This window comes from Musa acuminata, chromosome BXJ1-4 (genome assembly GCF_036884655.1).
Source record: "Musa acuminata AAA Group cultivar baxijiao chromosome BXJ1-4, Cavendish_Baxijiao_AAA, whole genome shotgun sequence".
Taxonomy (NCBI): Eukaryota; Viridiplantae; Streptophyta; class Magnoliopsida; order Zingiberales; family Musaceae; genus Musa; species Musa acuminata.
Genome location: NC_088330.1, coordinates 15,288,840 through 15,304,069, shown reverse-complemented (window position 1 = coordinate 15,304,069; position 15,230 = coordinate 15,288,840). Strand labels below are relative to the sequence as shown.

The window sequence follows — 15,230 nt, the reverse complement described above, 5'->3', positions numbered from 1 at the left end:
ATCATTGAACCAGTAGAAGAAGAGGTCATTGAACATCTAGAATAGAGCATTGAACATAAAGAAAAAGATGCAGAAGAAGAGCCATAATCGATCGAAGTTACGGTACATGCACTAGCCGGCTACTCAAACCCGCAAATGATGAAAGTTGGAGGTCTTCTCAAACAACAACTGATCACTGTTTTCATCGACACGGGCAGCACTAATAATATCCTAAACAGTAAGGTTGCTATCCGAATGGCATTACCTATCGAGAATCATTGCAGGTTTGATGTTAAGGTCAACGACAGACGGATTTTGAAGTGTGATCGTAGGTGCCCTCAGGAGAAACTATTGCTGCAGGACCAAGAGATAATTGCAGATTTCTTCCTTCTCCCTCTTGATGATCATGAGGCCATGCTCAGAATTAAATGGTTGACAACATTAGGTGATTTTTCTTGGAATTTTATGAAACTAATTATGAAATTTTACAGTAAGGAGAAACAGGTGATACTGCACGGGAAACGTGGGGGCGACGTAACGATGATTTGCACACAACAAATGAAGAAGGTTTTGTATAAAGCATGCAGTGGCTTTTTGGTACAACTTGAGCAGCAAACTAAGGGAGAGCCAACAAAATTGGAAGATCCAAATCTACTTCCTTTGCTTGCTGAATTTTCAGATATATTTGACGAACTACGCAACCTACCTCTTACCCGTCGGCATAATCATTGTATAACGATTCTTCCAGGCCAATCTCCTGCAAATGCTCAGCCATATCAGTATCCACATCTCCAGAAGGATGAAATAGAAAGGATTGTAAAAGAGATGCTCAAAACAGGAGTTATTCGGCCATGTTGTAGCCCCTACTCTTCACCGGTGCTCCTCATACGAAAGAAGGATGGAATATGGCGATTATGTGTTGATTACCGAACTCTCAATGGCATAACCATCAAGGATAAATACCCTATTCTAGTAATAGATGAGTTACAAGATGAAAGGGAGCATAAATCTTCACAAAGCTGGACCTTCGATCCGGGTATCATCAAATACGAGTATGCGAAGAAGACATACCGAAAACCACCTTTTGAACACACAATAACCACTATGAATTTTTGCTTTCTTCAAAAGAAGGTGGAATATCTTGGGCATATCATATCAGAGGAAGGTGTGGTAGTAGACCCCTTCAAAATTGGAGCAATGCAAAATTGGCTGACCCCGAGGAACATAAAATTGCTACATGGCTTTCTGGGTTTAACAGGCTACTACTGCAAGTTCGTGAAAAACTATGGAGAGATCAGTGCACCACTTCTTTTCTGAAAAAAGATGTCTTCCAATGGTCGGACAGAGCCTCCGTTGCCTTCGACAAACTTAAGGCAGCCATGACGACGACGCTGTTGCTAACACTACCAGATTTCAACCGACCCTTCACTATTGAGGCCGACGCATCTGGAGCCGGAATTGGAGCAATTCTCATGCAAGATGGTCGACCACTCGCATACACTAGCAAGGCATTATCTCCCTCCCATCAAAATAAGTTAACATATGATAAGGAGATGCTCGCCATTGTGCGCGCAGCAACGAGGTGGAGACCCTACTTGATTGGTCGACGATTTCAAATTAAAACCAACCATAAAAGCCTCAAGTACTTTTTGGAGCGAAAGATATCATCCCTTGAGCAGCAAAACTGGCTACCCGAGCAAGCTGAAGTTTTGGCCATTTAACTTCCGACCTGCGACTTCCTTGAGGATATTAAGATGGAATGGCAGGAAGATTCAGAGACTAGTAAGATTATAAAAAAATTGGAGGAAGCACCAAGCTCCGTAGCTCATTACAATTGGGACTCAAAAGAATTACACTATAAGAGTACTAAATTGAAAAGGAGTATGGCATATCACTCACAAATTGACGGTCAAACAGAAGTTGTAAATAGGTGCTTGGAGATAGCCCAAAGTCACCCACCAAATATGACTACCCAAGGTGGACTTCAGACTCAACCAAGTGCCATTATTGATCGACGGATTATGACTCGACGACGACGATCCACTACTGAATTGCTAATACAGTGGGCAAACCTACTAACAGAAGATGCCACTTTGGAGAACTATGATGACTTGAAGATCAAATTCCCAAAATTCATGAATCGTCAGCCTCGAGGACAAGGCTGATTTGAAGAGGGCGGGTTTGTTAGGACTCTAGCTAGGAGAGTCCTAATTGAGAGGGACATTCATGTAAAACTATTAGGACTTTAGCTACGAGAGTCCTAATTGAGAGGGACATTCTGTTAGGACTCTAGCTAGGAGAGTCCTAGTTGAGAGGGACATTCTGTTAGGACTCTAGTTAGGAGAGTCCTAATTGAGAGGGACATTTATGTAGGAGGTTTTTTCTTAGAGAAGAATTAGGAGTTGTAAGGGAATAGGAGTCTTGAGTAGGAGTCCTATTAGGAGTTGGTTAGAAGTAAAAGTCTTAAGTAGGAGTCCAATTAGGAGTTAGGGTTTAGAAGCCCTATAAATAGCCATGTATTCCTCCTCTTTTCTCAAGCAATAGATGAATCTTTTCTGCAGCCTTTTAGCAGCAACTTGGAGGGAGGAACCCCTATAGAGTTCCAAGGAGGCTGATCCCCTAAAGAGATCAACCCCAAGTTTAGAATCTGCAAGGGTTCTAACAAGTCCCTACAGGAACTGAAACATCAGAATAAGTGAATGAAGACATTTTTTTTTCCTCTCTGTTGTTTTTTTTTTTTTTTTTTTTTTTTTTTGACCTTAAGACCTTTATTTCATACTATATCTACTGTAGTTCACAAGCACAGGAGGAGGAGGTTTGTGAGCCCACTCAAAAAAGTAAACAAAAGTTCTTCTCTCTCACTCTCTCTCTCTCTCTCTTTTATTTTAGTGATCTACATATTTAGATGCATCTCTATCTACGCAAAAAAAATTGGCTCTCGACCCTGTAAATATCAGCCTGATTACACTGTTGCTTTAAGTGCCTCGTGCGAGTGCGTAAACCTGCTCTGCTCTCGTTACAGGACCTTCCGAATCTTGTTTAGGTTCACTGTTTTGCCTGGGAATAGAGGAAAGTTCCAAGGATAGCAATGGCAGCTCCAAGCGCATTGACAGGTTGAACAGGCGTGTGGAAGATTATGATGGATGAGACAATGACAGAAATACGCTTCATGGTGTTCCCAATACTAAACGTCAAAGGAGAGTTTTCATCCAAGGACATGTATGAAACCTGGTTGTACAAATGGTAGAAGACACTCTGGGCAGCCACCCACCAGACGAAATGTGGACCAATCTGTGAAAGTGCCTTCTGCCAGCCAGCAGTCCACATCTGCGGGCCCTCAATTGCAATAGCAAAAGGTCTGAGTATCAATAGGGATAGAATCGACAAGCAAGCATAATAGTTCATCCCACCAACTGACTTCCCTTTCATCCCCTTCTTATAAAATATGTTCCGAAACACAAATGCAAGATTCGATATCATTGCGCCCACAAAACCGGTCATGTTGAAGTTGAGCTCGGTCACCGCCGCCAGGGCACAACCGCCAATGATGGGGACCAATGACAAATACACCGGCAGAGGGAAAGTTTCACCCAACAGCAACCTCGACACCAATACACTGAATGCAGGCTCTCCACTCTTTATTATGTGGCTGTCTCAATGTACCTTGGATTGTTCTTGGAGACATTAATATTGTTCGGTACACAAATGAAAAAGAGGGGGGTAGACAACTTTCAGAAAGCCAACTTCAAAGTTTTAATGATTACATTGACACTGCAGCATTGTTTGATATGAAATCTATGGGTAATTGGCTCTCCTGGAGTAATCAAGGTGCTGCTAACAGAAAAATAATGGCTCGACTTGATAGGTGTTTGATTAATCATGAATGGTTAACAGTTTACCCAGATTCACTTCTTGAGTATGGTGCTCCTTTGTTTTCTGACCATTCTTTAATGTATATACACGCAGACAAAGTGACACCAAGAGGCAAGAAACCGTTTAGATTCTTTAACATGTGGAGTACTCATCCTCAATTTCTTGATGTTATCAGATATGCTTGGAATGTTAATGTGCATGGATGCCCCCTTACATCTTATGTCAAAAGCTCAAAGCCTGTAAAGCAGCACTAAAGGAGTGGAATACAAATACCTTTGGCAATATTACCACTAGAGTTCAATTTTGCAGAAAGGAACTAATGTCATTGCAACATGAGCTTCAACTTCAGCCAAATGATGAGAATATTATTTACAAAGAGACAGAAGCCAGAAATAACTTCATGCAAGCCTTAAAACAGGAGGAAAGTTTTGCAAAACAGAAATCTCGACAACATTGACTTACACTAGGGGATTCCAATACTAAATTTTTTTATGCTTCAATTGCTACTCGAAGGGCTGTTAACCGTATCAGCAAATGCAGAGACAAAGATGATAATCTTATTGAGAATTTAGATGAGGTTAAAGCACACATAGAGAAATTTTTTTATTCCTTACTCAATCAAGCTGGGAAACCTAATAACATTCATGTGGAGCCGACTAGAAAACTTGATTCGGAAGCTATTTCAATCCTCAATGCCCCAATTACAGATGACGAAATTGTATGTGTTGTCTTTAAGTCACCAATGCACAAAAGCCCAGGTCCAGATGGATTTCCAGTTGAATTTTACCAAACTGCTTGGTCTATTATTGGAAATGATGTGATCAAGGCTTGCCAACATTTTTTCTCTTCAGGTCATAATCTTAGAGAGATGAATTACAATTTTATTTCTTTAATTCCGAAGAATGCAGGGGCTGATTCACTAGAGGACTATCGACCCATATCATTATGCAACTTTATTTACAAGATCATCTCCAAAGTATTGGCAAATAGAATGCAAAAGGTAATACACAAGATCATTAGCCCAAATCAAGCTGCTTTCATCAAAGGGAGAAGTATACATCATAACATTTTGCTTGCTAATGACTTGGTCAAAGATTTACACTCAAAAAAAAGAGGGACAAAAATCTGTTTTAAAGCTGATTTACGGAAAGCCTTTGATTTAGTTAATAGGAAATTTATCTATAAGATGCTCCTCGATATGAACTTCCTACAGCAATGGGTTAATTGGATTCAATCTTGCCTGAAAACTTCAAAGTTTTCGATACTCTTTAATGGCTCACATATTGGTTTTTTTGGGAGCACGAATGGCATCCGACAATGTGATCCACTCTCTCCGTATCTCTTTACAATTACAATGGAAGGACTTAGCTGTATGTTAGAACACGTAGTCTTAAATGGCAGCATTAAGGTACACATTGCTGGTTCTATTCATATATCACACATAACATTTGCAGATGATTTACTTATCTTTCTCCAAAATGATCCAACTTTAGTAAAGAACCTAGCTACTATTATGAATGACTTTGGTATGGTTTCTGGACTTCAGTTAAATCATGCGAAAAGTAAAGCATATATGAGCCCTTACGTTAAGGATAAGGTCTTTATTGCACAAACTTTGGGGGTTAGTGAGGGAAGCCTGCTAGTTCCTTATTTGGGTCTCCCACTCATATCCACAGGCATTCACAAAACCCACTGTTAGCCTATCCTGCAAAAAATAAAGAATAAAATTTCTTCTTGGAAAAATAGGCTTCTATCAAAAGCAGGACGACTCGAACTCATCCGTTCGGTATTGCACTCCTACTCTATATATTGGTGTAATGCATTTCTTCTGCCCGTTGGACTTCTCCAAGATATTGAACGGTTATTAATGAACTTCTTCTAGAATGACACAAATGATAAGGCAATGCATATGGTAAATTGGGATAGCATTTGCAAACCGAAAGATGAAGGGGGGCTAAACTTGAGAAATACTAGAGATTGGAATCAAGCATGCCTGGTACAGCAATTGTGGGATCTTTTGCAAAACAAATGTTCTTTATGGTCACAATGGGTTTCTACTAGGTATCTTTCAAAGGAATCAATCTGGGAAATTTCAACAAGAACATACCACTCTGAAGCTTGGAAAGGAATTTTAAAGGCAAGAAATTGGCTAATCAAACACATTTCTTATGCAATCTCTTCTGGAACTAGTACTAATATGTGGTACGATCCTTGGGTGAATGGGAAGAGTATATTTCAATTATATGGCGACATAATAGGAAAAGATCTTGGGGCTCCCAAAGATTGGAAGGTTTCGAGTTCATTGCTAATGGTACCTGGTGTCTCCCTAATCCTATTTCTCCCGAAATGTTATCACTTTGGCCGACTATCATAGCTATTCCAATCCGGAACAACTCTTCAGATATACTTATTTGGCATCATGACAATGGCAAATTTAGTGCCACATCCGCATGGAATCAAATTAGGCAAAGAAATAACAAGTGGGTCCCAAGCAATTGGATATGGGATCGACCAGGATCACATAGACATTCCTTATGTACATGGTAGGCCCTTCTCAATAAACTACCTACAATAGACAATATGAAAAGAAGAGGTATCTATCATGTTAACCGATGCTCCCTTTGTATGCAACAAGAAGAAACTGTTGACCACCTCTATTTTGCTTGTGATTATACAAAATGGATATGGAAGGAGATTCTCCAGCAATTTGAACTCAATAGACTGCCGCAACCAAACTTGCACCAAGAACTAGGCGACCTCATGCAATGTTTCTCAAGAAAAGAGCCTCTCACACAATCGGTAAAGGTTACTTTCAGATGCGCTATTTGGTGGATGTGGAAGGAGACATGTAACAGAATCTTTGAATGTCAATACACAAACAATGCTCAGCTATTGAAAGAGATTATTAGAGACTCAAGATATGTATGGAGCATAATCTCAAAACCGAGCACTTTAACCGAAGAGAAAAAGATATTTTTATCAAATTTAATTTTTCTATTAGCTAAAAATCTTGGGAATGATGCCAAATAATGTACCCACAGGTAGTTTTGATATAACTGGATAAACATTTTCTATGTTGACTATAATTGGGAGTTATAGTCTACAGCATTTGTAGTCATAACTATCGCATTCGTACTCTATGAGTTACTTGGCTTTGTCTATGACTTGTATAGATAAAGCTATTTGTAGAAACTTTACACATAATCAATTTACTTTTACTTACTAAAAAAAAAGAGTAATCAATTACTGACATATTTCATATCAAACAATGTTGTAGTGTCAATGTAATCATTAAAACTTTGAAGCTGGCTTTCTGAAAGTTGTCTACCCCCCTCTTTTTCATTTGTGTACCGAACAGTATTAAAGTCTCCAAGAACAATCCAAGGTACATTGAGACAGTCATTTACAATATTAGTCAGGTTAGACCAAAGAGTATTTCTTTCTTGTATACTGTTTGAAGCATATATACTAGTGAAATTGAATTGACAGCCATTCTTTTTGTCCTCTACCTTAAGATGAATGAATTGATCACTAGCAGAAATAAACCAAGCATTAATAGAGTTAGGATGCCATAAGACCCATATTCTACCAATAGTTTCATTTGAGTCATTGGTAAACAGTTCTGCGTCCGGCCATATTAAATTCTTTTGAGCATGAACGCGCGATTGTTTAATTTTCGTTTCCACTAGAATAATAATATCACATGCGGCAGACTTGATTATTCTGTTGAGCTCCCGATATTTCTCAGGCTTATTAAGTCCGCGAATATTCCAGCATGTTATTTTCATCAGTAATAAACAAATGAAAAGGTGGTAAGGTATTCATCCTACGACTTTAGATGGACTGTACCATCCTTTTTCTTATCCTTCGGTTTTGTATTTTCCTCCCGCACAATATCCTTACCTTTTAAGGCTTTATTCCTATATTTATCCACTTCATCTACAGCTTACAGATTTTTAAACTTTAAAATACCTTAGATCATGTGGTCTTGATTGGCAGGGTTTGTTGAAGCACGATAAGATTGTTGCAGCATAATATCCTGGATAGTACTTGTTGGAGCAGCCTGGCTAGAGAGGTTTGTTGGGGCATGAGTTTGTTGAGACAGAATATCCTTATTGGCGATGTTTGTTGTGGCCTGAGTTTGTTGAGGAAGAATATCCTTGCTGGCGAGATTTGTTTGGGCCTGAGTTCGTTGGGCTATTGTGGACGAATCCGAAGATATTGGAAGAGATGAAGTTTCTGACTTGTTCTTCTCCTGTCCACTAGTACCATGGGAAACTTCTGTTGTGGAAGGCTCAGACATTATAGGAAGAGGTATAGTTTTGGATTTGTCCTTCTGTCCGTGGTGCTGTCCTTGCGAGTCGGAATGCTCAATAGTCTTCGCCACCATCGGTGCTACTGCCATTAGAGAAGACTCGCTTTGTTGCTGAGGCGCTTGACGTGGTCGATAGACCTTTGTGATCGGTTTTGGAGTTTGCTAACAAGCTCCATTTGCATGACCAAAAGATAAGCAATGCTGACATCATTGTGGCTTCCAAGAATATGAGACATGTACCTTCCGAGTGTTCCCGTCAAGATCACGATAGAAAACCTCATTTGGAAGATCTTCGTCGGAAGAAACCAGTACACATGCTCGTGCAAATGCCAATCTCGTCTGAGCTACTGTTGCTTTGTCGATGTAGAGTGGTTGTCCTAGAGTGCTGCATAACTTTGTAATAAAATGTCGACTCCAAAGATGCAGAGGAAGGCCTTGAAAGGATACCCATAATGGAATAGACTGTAGGCTATCTAACTCCAAACGGACATCAGGAGACCAGCGTCGTAGAATCATTGGATGGTCGCGAATAGTCTAGAATCCTTCAAGGACCCGTTGTAAATCTTCTTCAGAGTATAGCTTGCAAACAAAGAATCCGTTCTCCAGCATATGAAGATCAAATGATGATATTCCCCATCGAGTTTTGATAAATGAGGATAGTGGGAAATAAGATGTTTTGAGACCTACCACATAGCCAACAATCGCCATAGTCGATGTCTCAATAAGCTCTGCTGAATCAGCAGTCTCGTATACAGCAATCTTCTTATCAGCCTGAACTTATGGAGTAAAGAATTCCAAGCTTAGATCCGGACTTCCAACCGGAGCTTTGAAGAGGCTAGTCCAAGGCCGAGGGTCACTGGAAATGAGGGCAAGCTGCCGCGATCTAGAGCGCGACCTACTTCGATGCATCGTATCAACCCTCCCGCCGCTGTCGCCAGCCCTAGGGGCCGTCGCTGCCATGTTTGATCTCTCTTTTGGTCGCCGCTACAGAATCGTCTCCATAGGGAAAAGCCACCGCCGCAGTATATTCGCCGCTATAGTACCGTCGCCCTAGGGAGATCTAGTTGCCTCGTCACCCTTAGGGAGAAGCCGACGCTGTAGGAGATCTGATCACCACTAAGGGAGCTCAGATCGTTGCTATAGTACCGTCGCCCGAAAGCCAATGCTGCAGGAGTCAGATCGTCCTAGGGAGATCTCGTCGCCGCTACAGTGTCGTCGTCGCTATAGTACCGTCGCTGCTATAGTGTCGTCGCCGCCGCTACAGTACCATCACCCTTGGGAAACAGCCGACGCTGCAGGAAACCGCTACAGTGTCATCGCCCGTCGCCCGTGGGAGAAAGCCAATGCTGCAGGAGTCAGATCGCCCTAGGGAGATCTAGCCGCTGCTACAGTGTCGTCGTCGCTACAGTGGTCGCCCTAGATCTGGTCGCCGCTACAGTATCGTCGCCGCTACAGTGGTCGCCCTAGATCTGGTCGCCGCTACAGTGGTCGCCCTAGATCTAGTCGCCGCTATAGTGGTCGCCCTTGCGTATCTATTTATTTGCTATCTTTTAGATTTTTCTTTTCTCTTCTTCTTCTTTTTGGCCAATATCTATAATTATTGTTCTTCAATAATTATTATTTGTAATTCCGCACTTCATGGTATAAAAAAAAGGATAAAAAAGTCAAAAAAAAAAGAAGAGAGAAAAATCAATGGTAAAAAAAAAGAGATAAGAATTTTAAAAAAAATTACGGATTCAAAGAATACATGCTAATTACAGAATTTGATCTTTGTTCATTTGTATTTCTATTTCGATTTGGAAATCTTTCTTCATTCCTAAAAAAAAATTTTTTTTGCTCAATTGATATTTAAATTCTAGTCTTTGCTTATGATTAAAGTGCATTACACACACCTTTAAATTGGCCTACCTTTTGTTTGCTTTTTAAACCTATCCAATTTCACTATTTTTTGAATTGCCATAATCTGAATTGTTTGTTTAGGTACCTTAGTTAATCTAAGAACTCAAATAACAAAACAAGAGAGGTAAAAGGCAAGAGTGGTAAGATCAGTATAGAGAAAAGCCAAAAATTGTGTGAAACACGAGTGGAGTGAATCAAATCTAGAGTGAAAAAAACGTGAGCGAGTTCTTCATCCAATGATATTTTAGTTCAAGCAATGCAGCAACAATTTGAACATATGTTCAAAGTGATGGGAGAGGTAAGAGATCATCTAGAAAGATAGATGACGAAATAGTAAGAGTTGTCTTTAAGTCACCAAAGCACAAAAGCCCTAGTCCAGACGGATTTCCTACTGAATTTTACCAAATTACATAGTCTATTATTGATAATGATGTGATTAAAGCTTGCCAACATTTTTTTCTCTTCAAGTCATATTCTTAGAGAGATGAATTGTACTTTTATTTCTTTAATTCCCAAGAATGCAGGGGCTGATTCACTAGAGAACTATCGACCCATATCTTCATGTAACTTTATTTACAAGATCATCTACAAAGTGTTAGCAGATAGATTACAAAAGGTAATACACAAGATAATTATCCCAAATCAAGCTGCCCGGTTGTCCAATAAACATAAAAAAAGTAGCAGTGACCAGATCTAGGGCGATGGTACTGTAGCGGCGACGACACTGTAGCGGCGACGAGATTTCCCAAGGGCGATCTGACTCCTACAGCGTTGGCTTTCTCCCACGAGTGACGCGTCGGCTTCTCCCTAAGGGCGACGATACTGTAGCGGCGACCAGATCTCCCTAGGGTGATCTGACTCCTACAGCGTTGGCTTTCTCCCACGAGCGACGTGTTAGAACCCTTGCAGATTCTAATATTGGGGTTGATCTCTTTAGGGGATCGGCCTCCTTGCAACTCTATAGGGGTTTCTCCCTCCAAGTTGCTGCTCAAAGGCTGTAGAAAAGATTCATCTATTGCTTATGAAAAGAGGTGAAATATATGACTATTTATAGGGCTTCTAAACCCTAACTCCTAATAGGACTCTTACTTAAGACTCCTACTTCTAACGAACTCCTAATAGGACTCATACTCAAGACTCTTACTTCTAACCGACTCCTAATAGGACTCCTACTCAAGACTCCTATTCCTTTACAACTCCTTATTCATCTCTAAGAAATAACCTCCTAACCCTAGCCGGCCACTTTACCTCTTTAATAGGTGTCGGCTTATGTAGGTTTTACATGAATGTCCCTCTCAATTAGGACTCTCCTAGCTAGAGTCCTAACAAACCCGCCCTCTTCAAATCAGCCTTGTCCTCGAGGCTGACGATTCATGAATTTTGAGAATTTGATCTTCAAGTCATCATAGTTCTCCCAAGTGGCATCTTCTGTTAGTAGGTTTGCCCACTGTATTAGCAATTCAGTAGTGGATCATCATCGTTATGTCACGATCCGTCGATCAATAATGGCACTTGGCTGAGTCTAAAGTTCTCCTTGGGTAGTCATATTTAGTGGGTGACTTTGGGCTGTCTCCAATCACCTATTTACAACTTCCGTCTGGCCGTCGGTTTGTGGGTGATATGCCATACTCCTTTTCAATTTAGTACTCTGCATATGGAATAACTTTTCCAAAATCTACTCGTAAAGATGCAAGTAGAATTTATCATAAGCACAATGGGTCCCTTATAGTGTAATTCTTTTGAGTCCCAATTGTAATGAGCCATGGGGCTTGGTGCTTCCTCCAATTTTTTTATAATCTTACTAGTCTCTGAATCTTCCTGCCATTCTATCTTAATATCCTTAAGAAAGTCGCTGGTTGGAAGTAAAACGATCGAAAATTCAGCTTCCTCAAGTAGTTGCGAAAGCGCATCTGCAACAACATCCTCTTTCCACTTTTTGTAAGTTATTTTATAATCAAATCCAAGAAGTTTTGTTACCTATTTTTGCTGCTCGGGGGAAGATATCTTCTGCTCCAAGAGATATTTTAGGCTTTTATGGTCGGTCTTGATTTGAAAGTATCGCTTGATCAAGTATGATCTCCACCTCATTGCTGCGTGCACAATGGCGAGCATCTCCTTATCATATGTTAACATGGTTTGATAGGGGGGAGACAATGCCTTGCTAATGTATGTGAGTGGTCAACTATCTTGCATGTGAACGTCTCCCATTCTGTCTCCAGATGCATCGACCTGAATGATGAAGGGTCGGTTGAAATATGGTTGCGCTAGCACCGCCGTCGTCGTTATGGCTGGCTTAAGTTTGTCGAAGGCAGTGGAGGTTCTGTCCAACCATTAGAAGACATCTTTTTCCAGTAAAGAAGTAAGTGGTGCACTGATCTTTCCATAGTTTTTCATGAACTTACGGTAGTAGCCTGTTAAACCCAGAAAGCCATGTAGCAATTTTATGTTCCTAGGGGTAGGCCAGTTTTGCATTGCTTCAATTTTGAAGGGGTCCACCGTCACACCTTCCTCTGATATGATATGCCCAAGATATTTCACCTTTTGTTGAAGAAAGTAAAAATTCGTAGTGGCCGTTCTGTGTTTGAAAGGCGGTTTTCGGTATGACTTCTTCATACACTCGTATTTGATAATACCCGTATCGAAGGTCCAGCTTTGTGAAGATTTGTGCTCCCTTTCATCTAGCAATTCATCTACTACTAGAATAGGGTATTTATCCTTGATGGTTATGCCATTGAGAGCTCGGTAATCAACGCATATTCGTCATGTTCCGTCCTTCTTGCGTACGAGTAGCACCGGTGAAGAGTAGAGGTTGCAACTTGGCCAAATAACTCCTGTTTCAAGCATCTCTTTTACAATCCTTTCTATTTCATCCTTCTGGAGATGTGGATACTGATATGGCTAAGTATTTGCTGGAGATTTGACAGGAAAAATTATCATACAATGATCATGCCGACGAGTAAGAGGTAGGTTGTGCGGCTCGTCAAATATATTTGAAAATTCAGCAAGCAAAGGAAATAGGTTTGGATCTTCAAATTCTATTGGCTCTCCTTTAATTTGTTGCTCAAGTTGTACCAAAAAGCGCCTGCATGCTTTATGCAAAACCTTCTCCATTTGTTGTGTGCAAATCATCGTTACGTTGCCCTCACGTTTCCCATGCAGTATCACCTTTTTCTCCTTACTGTAAAATTTTATAATTAGTTGTATAAAATTCCAAGAAATATCACCTAATGTCATCAACCATTTAATTCTGAGTATGGCCTCATGATCATCAAGAAGGAGGAGGAAGAAATCTGCTTTTATCTCTTGGTCCTGCAGCAACAGTTTCACCTGCGGGCACGTATGATCACATTTCAAAATCCGTCCGTTGGCGACCTTAACGACAAACCTGCTGCAATTCTCAATAGGTAAGTTCATATGGACAGCAACCTTACTATTTAGGAAGTTATTAGTGCTGCCCGTGTCATTGAGAACAGTGATCGGTTGTTTTTTGAGAAGGAGTTTAGACTCTAGCTAGGAGAGTCCTAATTGAGAGGGACATTCTGTTAGGACTCTAGCTAGGAGAGTCCTAATTGAGAGGGACATTCTGTTAGGATGCTAGCTAGGAGAGTCCTAATTGAGAGGGACATTCATGTAAGAGGTTTTTTCTTAGAGAAGAATTAGGAGTTGTAAGGGAATAGGAGTCTTGAGTAGGAGTCCTATTAGGAGTTGGTTAGAAGTAAGAGTTTTAAGTAGGAGTCCTATTAGGAGTTATGGTTTAGAAGCCCTATAAATAGCCATGTATTCCTCCTCTTTTCATAAGCAATAGATTAATCTTTTCTGCAGCCTTTGAGCAGCAATTTGGAGGGAGGAACCCCTATAGAGTTCCAAGGAGGTCGATCCCCTAAAGAGATCAACCCCAAGTTTAAAATCTGAAAGGGTTCTAACACCTAGTATCATAGTAGCGTTCTTGGCGTCTCATTGCCCTTCCACAGCCATCCATCAACCCTCCACAACCATCCAAAGCAATTCCCACAATTGCTTAAAAGATCGTCGCCAAATTCCACCGTCATCTCCACCACCGCAGATCATCCTTTGATCTCCCTGTGAATTGCAACTGATTCTGGTTTCCTACCTTACTGCTGCTGCAATTTAGTTATCCCTATTCGAAAATCCAAAAAAAAAAAAATTTCGTTCCTATATTGCTGCAAATTTCATCTTAAGTTGCTGAAATTTTTCGACGAGAATTCTGCTATCACAACTTACACCAATTTTCTTGCTATTACTGCCGAAATTTTCTTGATTAAATTGGACATCCTTGCTGTCATATAAACTGAGATATTGCTGTCAATTCCCTCCTCAAATCTCTCAAATTTTTTATGGAGATTTCGTCGAGAAACCGTTGTTTCTTCGTCGATAATTCTGCTCTTACAAGACAACACAATTCTGCAGCAAACTTTCACTGATTTCTATCAAACCTATACATGCCTTTAACCCGTCAACAAAAGAGAGATCTTAACATCATAGATTTGGAGTCATATACTATAGCATCTAAGGAGGCAATCAATGCTAAATTTGAAGCCTTTGAGGCACGAATGGAGGATAAGATTTGGACTCTCCTTACCGAATTCAGTTTGGGCCGACCACCAAGCCCGAAGAAATCACATCAAGGAGAGAGCTCTAACCAATAAAATCATGCCCAAAGAGATGACTTCCAAGAGAGGGGAGGTTCTATGACCGACCCCAACTATTCGCGCATGAGAGTGGACTTCCCTAGATGGGAAGAAGGAGACCCAATTGGTTGGATCTCGCGCGCAGAGCGATATTTTCGGTACCATAAAATTACGGATGCATCCATGGTAGAAATTGCAGCTATACATCTTGAAGGGGATGTCATACAATGGTTTGACTGGTTTGAACACACATATGGAGCCCTTTCATGGCGACAATTCAAAAAAGGACTACTGATCCGCTTCGGACCAACTTATTACGAGAACATTGACGGACAACTAGCAAAGATCCGACAAACCTCCACCATTCAGGAGTACCAAACCAGGTTTGAAAGATTATCTAATCAAACTCGTGATTGGTCTGAAAAAAAACTATTGGGGACATTTATTGAGGGCTTAAAGCCGGAGATCCGGGGAGAAGTTAAGGCGCGACAACCTTACACGCTTATGGCAGCCAT

At 40.6% G+C, this 15,230-nt stretch overlaps 1 protein-coding gene across 1 annotated transcript; it reads right to left on the bottom strand.

The window, feature by feature from the left end:
* Positions 1-2,740: 2,740 nt before the first annotated feature.
* On the bottom strand, positions 2,741-15,230 carry LOC135672088 (glucose-6-phosphate/phosphate translocator 2, chloroplastic-like). The gene is made up of 2 exons (XM_065180545.1): positions 15,214-15,230; positions 2,741-3,628 (listed from the first exon to the last, which is right to left on the bottom strand). The coding sequence occupies exons 1-2, from the start codon at positions 15,228-15,230 to the stop codon at positions 3,025-3,027; spliced, it is 621 nt and encodes a 206-aa protein (XP_065036617.1). The 3' UTR covers positions 2,741-3,024.